Genomic DNA, 9,698 nt, shown 5'->3' with positions numbered 1-9,698 from the left:
TTGAACCCTCTTGTTTTGTTTTTATTTTGTAGCGAAACTAAAAGTAGGATATTTCACTTTCATTAAATTCAACATAAGCTGGTTTAAGAGAGCCTTTCAATGACATAAACAATGGTTATATGAACTCTGTTAATGATTTTTCTTTTTATTCTTCTTGCATTGAGACAAATTGACGACACACACACACTCTCTCTCTCTCTCTCTCTCTCTCTCTCTCTCCCCTTTAATTTTTATTTGTACTGAAATTGAAAGCAGGACATTTCAGTTTTCACTTTCATTGAAGACTTGAAGTCAACAAGTAATTACAGACAGAAATATATTACATAACATGTTAGTGTTATGCTATTATAAGCGCAGTTCAAGGGTTTTTAGTTTATACTCTAATGATTAGCAGTGTACTTATCACGATATAGGTCTCTTTCTCTTCAATATTACTAGTGAGCAAATGAAGTATCTGTAGCAAGCAAGAGAAAATTAATGGGCAGTTTTTGAAGGAAGAGAGAGAGAGAGAGAGAGAGAGAGAGAGAGCAAAGGGGTGAGAGACATTTTAATGAGTTAGGCTATGAAACTCTTTGGCATGTGAACCAAAACATGGGTTTCCATTATAGTATTATGGTGCAGAGAATTGAGAAATTTTGGGGAGAGAGAGAGCATCAAACGAGAGAGAAATGGGGTCACTTTTGTTTGTTTGTTTGTTTCGTTCACTCTGCAGTCTAATTTTTCTGTTTCTTTTTCTCTTTTTCCAATTTTTAAATTTCTACTCCGGTTTGTACCTGAGAGAGTCTCTCTTCTTCAGCTTCGTTTCTCAAAATTACCCCTGCTGAAGTCCCTGAATTTCCTCCTTGGGATAAGGGATGTCAGATCTGAAGGATTGTAACTGGATTATAATTTATGAAGAATTGAAATGTCATTAATATTTGTTTTAAGGTTCATTTGATTTTCTTTTTCGTACAACAATTTTTAAATTATGAAATTTATAGGTATATGATTCAGTATATTTAATTACTGCCAATGATTGTCAAAAGTACGTGAAATAATATGGGATAAATACATATAGATCCATTAATTAATATTTCTATCTTGTGAAAATCAGTATTGTAGATTTTGCGAACAAAACGTGTTAAATTGAAGTTGTTCACAAATATGGGAGCATGTGGAATGTTCATTGACTGGGAGACAATTTGTTCTTCAAGCTCATCTGAAAGTCTTCAAAGAAGACTTTCTCCATTCAAAATATCAAACCCATATCTAGCTTTTTATCCCCCTTCAACTATTGTGTAAATAGTAATATGCATAAGCAATTCAAGACCCCACCTCCTTTATTGTCCTCCTCTTTTCTTTTTTTTCTTTTAAGCTAAAGAAAAAAGAATACAGGTACCATCTAGTACTTCCACTTGATGACCAGTAAATGGAAGAAAAGAAAATTAAAATTCCATTCTCTACAAGTGTCAAATTCACCAGCAACCATTTACCCTGTGCCTTAGAAATTAAAATTTCACTCTGTTAAAAACAAAAAATAAATAGAAAAGAAAGGGGGAAAGGGTAATCATCCAAAAATCTATCAAAGCAAGTGGCAATTTGAATATGCACACGAGGGGCCTGAGCTTCCTGTGCACACACAAAATGAAGCTGGAAAGGAACAATTTTTTTTGTTGGGTTGCATATGGCACTATGGCAGTGCTGTTTATATTAGATTAGGTAAAAAAAAAAAAAAAAAATCAATGCAAAAAAGAAAAAGCTCACTTACTGAATTGCTTTAAATGGCCCCCACTCTCTGCTCCCTCTCCTCTTTAAATCAATCAATCAATCAATCAATCAATCAGAAGGATGATATTTATGGCAGTCCTCATGGAATTCCACCCCATTTTCTAATTCGTCTTCTTTATCTGCCCCTTCAAAACCCTGACATTTTTATTATTCTTTCTTAACATTTTCTTATCTTAATTCCCTTATTTTTCCAATTAATAACACAAACCATTGTTTTTTTTCTTAAAAAAAAAAAAGAAACTTGCATATATAAATAATGTTAGTGCATCATGGTGCAACAGACACAGTATATGATTCTATTTGCTACAGTTTCCATATGAATCCAATGTAAATAAGATTAATTTTGAAGACATATAAGTCCTTGGATTCCAATATTTTCTTAATTGTCAACTTTTTTTATGGAGTTGAAGTCAATATTTAAAAACAAGAGACAATTATTGTTGAAGTCAATATTTAAAAATGGAATAATTGATTAATATGATTTTGGTGGTACAATTATTGTTGGGTGAGACAAGTGTGTCTGAGGATGATAAGGGAGTGAGGGAAGGTTAGGGTAGGGGTGTGTCGAGATTATATATAAAAAATTCCGAAAGGCAAAGGGTAGGTGATGGAGTCAGTTTGCCCATTTCTTCGCCACCCTTCGCTTGTTACTTTGGGTTCTCTGATACGAAGATAAAGAGATGATTTGAAGTGATATTTGATTTGACAGTGTTGTTGGGGTTGCCGTTGAACCCTTCTTTTTTTAACTTTCACCACCGACTACGATCAATCTTTCACTTCTTATTCAAACTCCAATTCCATTTCCTCCACAATGTAACTCGACTCCTTTCCTCATATTTCAAATCATGAAACAGTACTCAGCTTAGAATGGTGTAATGTGTTGTTGCTTTTGCTCATGTTTCTTATTCTTTCATTAAAATATTGAAGCACTGTCAAATCACCATTCCTTCACTGCTCAACTCCTTCCAATCTCAAGTTCTAACGTATCAACTGGTCGGAAAAGAAGTTTTATAATTTTTAAGGTTGAAAGTTGAAACTATTGTATGCTCATGTTTCTTATTCTTTCATTAAAATATTGAAGCACTGTCAAATCACCATTCCTTCACTGCTCAACTCCTTCCAATCTCAAGTTCTAACGTATCAACTGGTCGGAAAAGAAGTTTTATAATTTTTAAGGTTGAAAGTTGAAACTATTGTATGCTCATGTTTCTTATTCTTTCATTAAAATATTGAAGCACTGTCAAATCACCATTCCTTCACTGCTCAACTCCTTCCAATCTCAAGTTCTAACGTATCAACTGGTCGGAAAAGAAGTTCTATAATTTTTAAGGTTGAAAGTTGAAACTATAGTATCGGAATGGTCACTAACTCCAAGAATATGGGCCAAAAAGTGGACACATAGAAGCATCATACATGTCCCCATTCATGAAGAATACTTTGGGTTTTACTTGTTTGTTTTTTTGTACGTTCTTCATCTTGACCATGTCAAGGATTCAAGAACACTTTTTTGTAAAAGGCCTAGCTTTACTTGGTAACCTGGCCCATTTAGTTTTTGCATTCAGTCATGAAACGGGCTTTGTTGTGGTTTGGGCATATTGAAAAACGGGCCTGCGCTCCAGCTTTAGTCACTTGACGATAAAATGTTGGTATAAGTATAATTATAATAAAGTTCAACTTGCATTTCATATTTGTTATCAAATAGCATTTAAGGCAAGTGCAAGCTAAGAGGTCAAATAGATAAGCCAAGCGGTTAAATGAAATGAGTGTTTTCTTCACGCTTATCACACCTTCAATGGAAAAAGGAAACTGTAAAATTGACTTTTTAGTTTATTACCTTTTAAACTTGTAGCTTATGAAACGCTTCATTAAATGTCAAAATCAGTAACGTTTCAAGATAAGTTCCCTCAAATTATAAAAACAATCTTGCAAACTGTCTGTGAATTAAAAATTGAAGATATAAGTTGAAAGAAAAGTAAATTTTATAGTTTTTTTTTTTTTTCTGAATAGTTTACGAGGCAAATTAGAATTTTATATCAATAGAAAACTATATTTGTTGTCAAAAAAAAGCTATATTTATCATATATAATACGAGTCAAATCAAACATTGAATATTAACTATATACACAATAGAGAAAAAAAATCGCAGTCAGATTTCCAAAATCAGCATGGATTCTGTGGAACTTTTACAAGTCAAAAATGAGGTAAGGCCTGACTTGATTCATAAATTCAAAAACAAAAAAGCCCACAGAAAAAATAAACAGTTGAAATGACCATATTAGCCCTACTTAATATAGGTATTATATAGATTCAATTAATCTGGACGAATTCCAATCTCAGTCTCACCAAGGCCCAACGACGTCCAGTCTGTCAAAATGATACACAGATTAATGTAAAGGGCAATTTCGTCTTTTAAGGACCTGACCCCATATAAAATTCCGTTCTCCTGCCCATCCTCTTGATCGCGTGGCTCGAAAGCATTTCAAGAACAAACAGCCAGAAGACCCCAGAGAAGGTGAAAAGAGCAAAAAGACATGGTTGCCCCAAACAAGGTAACATTTAAGCTCTTCTTCCTCTTCTTATTTTAATCAATTCAGCTATCTGTAATTTTCTGTATATTCTACTATGGTAAAGATGATGATGAGCTAGCTGTTTCTGCTCTGCTTGGCGAAATTGTTTAGATGTCTTGTAATTGCTTTCTATTCCTTCTTCCTTATCTCGGTAATTGCTAAAACGTCAATTAACGAATATTTGATTATCCTTTAATCGCAATTCCTATTGCCGGAAAATATAGTTCACAAGCCCAATTCTCTTTTTATCTGAGCCGAACACGAGTTGGTCTTATTATTTATGGTGTTGGGAGGTGTTGCCTAAAGTATTGCTTATTTAAATCTCAGGTTTAATGAAATCCATTAGTCTCCATTGCTGTGATAAGATGCCGAGTATAATATTTAGTAAAGTTGTGAATTTTTGTATTATTATTTTTATTATAAATTTCCACAGGATCCCAGGGAAGAAGTCATTCAAGCATGGTATATGGATGATAGTGATGAGGACCAGAGATTGCCACACCACAAGGATCCTAAGGAATTTGTATCTCTGGATCAACTTTCTGGTAAGCGTCATTGGAACATCTTAATGTTATGAGGTCATCAAGGCATTGAGGATGTTCAACTCATGTTCAATAAACTGCATTACCTTGCAGAGCTTGGAGTACTTAGTTGGAGACTCGATGCTGACAATTATGAAACAGATGAAGAATTGAAGAAGCTTCGTGAAGAACGTGGATATTCCTACATGGTTTGTCGAACGAATTCATTGTTTTATTAAATATCTATAATTATTGTCATGTCTTATTATTATGTTCATTCTAAAACGAGCATTGATTACTTGAGCAATCTCGCAAAACCTGCACTTTTACATTGTTCTTGATTGTTTGTTCCCTTGATGTAAGGTACAAATGTGATTTAATGGGGAAAATATGTAAAAATGGACCGTTTAATTTTAACTGCAGATTCTTAGGCCTTTTGAATGATGTTTGATCATGATCGCAGAGGTGTTATTCTTCATTCTTTTTGGCATCTAAATGTCATATCTTTGTGAGGTTTATAAATACTTACCTTTTACTAAATAAGACTTTTATTTTAGGACATATGTGATGTTTGCCCAGAGAAGCTGCCAAATTATGAGCAGAAGCTTAAAGACTTTTTTGAAGAACATCTTCACACTGACGAGGAGATCCGCTACTGTTTGGATGGAAGTGGTAAAATCTCATTCTCTTATTGGACATTATAATGTTCTATTCAGGCCTCTCAATAATCTTTCTTGGTGAAGGTTATTTTGATGTCAGGGACCATAATGACCGTTGGATTCGTGTTTGGGTGAAGAAAGGGGGAATGATTGTCTTGCCTGCTGGAATTTATCACCGCTTTACTCTAGATAGTGACAACTACATCAAGGTACATAATAGTTCATGCAATAAAATTAGTTCATTGTATCTGTGTCTATTGGTAGGTAAAAGGAAGTTAATTGAAAATTTGAAATATCCCTTCCCATCCCATCTTTTTGGTAACTTCCAATTTTTAAGCAAATGTTTTACAGTTTTTTTTTTTTTTTTTTTTTAAGTATGAGATTGGTCCCAAAGCCTTTATTATCACAATTAGACATAATAAATTTAATCACATAGGAGATGTTGTATTTAAGTCTTTGGTGGCTTTAATTCTAGTGCTATGCATTGACATTCAAACTAATAATGGGAGTTCATAAAAAATTTAAATCGAACCAAATAATGAGGGATGCTCAAAACAACAAAATCTATGGTTGTGTTTGATTTCATTTGGTTCAATTGATGGTTTGAGGGCAATTTGAAAAGTATCCATCATTATAAAGAGAAAATTAAAAAAAAAAATTCACATTAATAAATCTTCGATGAATAAAAGGCACTTGTTAACCATTATTATATGTGAGATATGAAAATTTTAATTGTGAGAAATTAAGTCATTTGACATAATACATGACTAATTAAAAAGAAAAGTAATTTGACTAATCTAAATGCACATGAAAAAAAATTAGTATATATTATACATATGTATTATTTTGGAGGAGTGCTCCAGGTGTTCTATGCGATAGGAAAATATATAACAAAATGGAAGCTAAGTTTTATTGAATGATCGTGAGACCTACAATGTTATACACGAATGATATTTAGCCTCAAAAGCCAAATATATATATATATATATATATATATATATATATATAGGATGAATGTTGCAAAAATGCGAATGTCAAGATGAACATGCAAATAGCTCAAATGGGGGATAAAATGAGAGAATGATATCTAAGATGGTTTCGTCAAGTGCTATGTAGATTGCCATGTGCTATGGATTGTAGTGCGATATATCAATGTTGAAGGATGTTAAAAAGGAAAGAAGATCTAGAATCATATGGAGAGATGTCTCGAAAGATTTATAGTCAACTTCAACTAGTTTGGGTTCAACGCTTAGTTGTGATTCTATTACACATGCTTATTTTTGTTTGGTTAACTTCAACTATAAACGGGATCAACTGTTTGGTTTTTTATATTTTCCAAATCAAACCATATCGCCAACCTTTCAAAACCATGGTTCTGGGTTGGTTTAGCGTTATGGCAGTTTATGGCAGTTCATGAACATGGTATTGATATTGTTGTTGTCTGTCTCTTTAAATAAGAAATGGCATCTATGCAATGGTTATTGGTATTGCTACTGTTACTGTTACCATCATTCCCAATATTTGGATGTCTTCCTTCTGGTTGGTATTGGATTAGATGATGTGTTTTAGGCTGTGCCATATTTTCTAACAAGTATCAACATTTGAGAGGCATTTTGGTTGAAGATGCACTAGGGGGTATGGATTGTTGATATTGTTCTACCATTATCATATGGGTTGTAAAAGTACCATGAGGCATCTTAATCAAGTCCCCAAAGGGAGTTATGTTTTCATACAGTAAATGTCGCTGTATGAATGTGGTAGTTGATTCAACACTTTATGCAAGGAAAATTTTCTGGGATTCTAGATCATGCGTCATGAACTCCTTGACAGAATAATATTCACTTCTGGGGATGTCTTGTAAATTTATATTTCGCTATATTACTCTCCTCTCCCTAATTAATCTGTGACATATGCAGGCAATGCGACTTTTTGTTGGTGATCCAGTGTGGACTCCATTCAACCGTCCACATGATCATCTACCGGAAAGGTGTGCTGCTTTCTCATTTTTACATTGTTTATATTTGTTGGAGTGCACGTGTGGTTGATAGAATATTCTAGATGCTTCGTTGAGTCTTATAATGTGTCTCTGTACTGCAGGAAGGAGTATCTCAAAGCTTTTGTGCAGCGTGAAGTTGGTGATCATGCTGTCGATGCAGCTGCATGAAATCCGATGCTGCAGAAGTGAAAATGAACTGCCTTGTTGGCTTCAAAAACAATACCATAAATAATTTGCAGTTTATATGGATGGTTTGCATGTACTCCGCTCTTTGTTATTATCATAAATAGTTTTGTGGTGTGTTTGTTTGTAGCTTGTATGTGCTTTACCTGAAAATACTGACAAACTTGCTATAATATGTATATCTGCCATTCTTGCTGTTCTTGGACAGCAACATAATTATGCTTGCTTAATGAAATTTACCATATATGATATCGGTGTGTGATGCTTGCTGGTAGGTATGACTACAAAAATGTAGAAGACTGCAGGGTAAAGATGGTAGCAAATTTGCATTTTGTAGCCTTGTGAAAGGGACATTCTGAGACAAGAAGTTTTTGTTAGTCGGGACTTGTGGCCTTCTTGAGTGTTCCTTTGAGTGCAGATGGCTGCATTAGGTGACAAAGATTGGATCTTTGTGTGCCTTGCGGATCTCGAGCCTAATAAATGGTTTAGAAAGTTGTTTTGTTTTTTAAAAAATTAAAAATAAAATATCGTAAACAGGCACAGTCTTGGTTATAGTCGGCTCGAGCTCACTCGCTCTGTTCAACGTCGGCAGCCTTTTTTTTTTATCCTGTATAGATTTGGCTATGTCGGGTATGTTCGGTGCGGTTCTACACTCATCGCCAAACCTTTTTAAACCTGCAATATTTTTTATTTATTTAATTGTATTACTTTAGTCCAACTTGGCAACTTGCATTAGGATAATGCTGCCATCTACATTGTTCTATCTCTGTGCACCCTTTTTTTGACACGTTGTATAGGGATAACGTGGTATCTTGCAAAATGTGCCACCTGTAAGTTAACAGAATATTTTAAAATAAATATCTTTTTGTTCTGTGTATGCGACCGTATGATATGCTCGAAAGGCAGGCCAGCTACCCAACACCTTTCTATTTGGTGATGAACTTTTGTCCCGAAAGTGCATTCATATCATTATTATTTATTTAAGGCAACGAGTGACAAATTAAATTCAAGACATAACTATTTACAAGGCAGTTCAATAGCAGGTTGTAAAAGTGGGCTTCGAGGGGCGAATCTGCTCTTCAAATGAAAATGATCGGTTCCATTAGATTACATGAATAAAGTATTTATTCAAGTGATTGACAGGAAAAAGAGGTTGAAGGATCAAAATGTAATTTTTTATAAAGAATTTTTTGAAAAGTTTCCTGGAGGCTACAGCCCCATTAGGCTCCCAAAAACCTTTTATTATTTATTTTCCTCCCAAAACGGAGTAAAAATGAGGTAGAAAGTGTATAAAATAAAATAAGAGATTTTTAGAATTTCAAGACACTTTCATCTCTATTTTATATAATTTTTATATTTTATTTCTATCCAGACAACTCATAACTCTCTCGTCATTTCTTACCGTATATAATAAGTGTTAAGTTTCAAAATAGATTTTGTAAGTTATTTAAATTATAACATTATTAAATGTATCATATAGTATCTTTGGAAAAAAAATAAAATGGTGGTAGAGCGGCCTTTCACTGTTAATGTTTCGAACCAAAGCATCAGCCACAGAATTGCAGAATGCCAAAGCTGTGAGATTTTATTTGACTTCACAGTGTGGTTGGATAGTAATTTAGAGAGGAAAGAAAATATGAAAAGAAAATAAAATGGGAAATATAAACAAATTTTCTTCTTAATATGAGAGAAAAATAAGTGAGGAAAATGATTTTATGAGGAGTAATCCGTTATTAAAAAAAGTACGAAAAATTTATAATTATTTTCTTCAAACTTTCTCTCAATTTAATTATTTTTCTTAAACTTTAAATGACACGTAAATCCTACATTCGTATTTTTCTTCCTCTTACATTTTCTTTATTCCTAAACAAACGCAGAAAAAAAAATTATTTTCCGTCTCAATTTTCATTTCCATTCCTCCAAGTTTTTGGTTCTCCATAACAGCAAAATTCGTCTTGTGTTTGTCAAAGTTGTAATTGGAACACGAAGAGTGGTTAAGAGGACG

General features: G+C 33.5%; 1 protein-coding gene across 1 annotated transcript; it reads left to right on the top strand.

The window, feature by feature from the left end:
• Positions 1-4,159: 4,159 nt before the first annotated feature.
• Positions 4,160-7,942, top strand: LOC105632042 (acireductone dioxygenase 2). The gene is made up of 7 exons (XM_012214311.4): positions 4,160-4,316; positions 4,768-4,879; positions 4,970-5,064; positions 5,413-5,527; positions 5,599-5,723; positions 7,431-7,501; positions 7,612-7,942. The coding sequence occupies exons 1-7, from the start codon at positions 4,299-4,301 to the stop codon at positions 7,676-7,678; spliced, it is 603 nt and encodes a 200-aa protein (XP_012069701.1). The 5' UTR covers positions 4,160-4,298; the 3' UTR covers positions 7,679-7,942.
• Positions 7,943-9,698: the final 1,756 nt, after the last annotated feature.

The sequence above is a fragment of the Jatropha curcas genome, chromosome 7 (genome assembly GCF_041381405.1).
Source record: "Jatropha curcas cultivar XTBG-Jc1 chromosome 7, XTBG_Jcur_1.0, whole genome shotgun sequence".
NCBI classification, from domain to species: Eukaryota; Viridiplantae; Streptophyta; class Magnoliopsida; order Malpighiales; family Euphorbiaceae; genus Jatropha; species Jatropha curcas.
The sequence above is the reverse complement of the archived record's forward strand: the minus strand, read 5'-3'. Positions and strand labels throughout refer to the sequence as shown.

What these genes read in the sequence shown, in the direction of transcription:
- LOC105632042 (XM_012214311.4), top strand. An exon ending in AACGTGGATATTCCTACATG is followed by an intron (nt 5,065 to 5,412) that starts GTTTGTCGAACG and finishes CTTTTATTTTAG; the next exon opens with GACATATGTGATGTTTGCCC. An exon ending in CTACTGTTTGGATGGAAGTG is followed by an intron (nt 5,528 to 5,598) that starts GTAAAATCTCAT and finishes TTCTTGGTGAAG; the next exon opens with GTTATTTTGATGTCAGGGAC.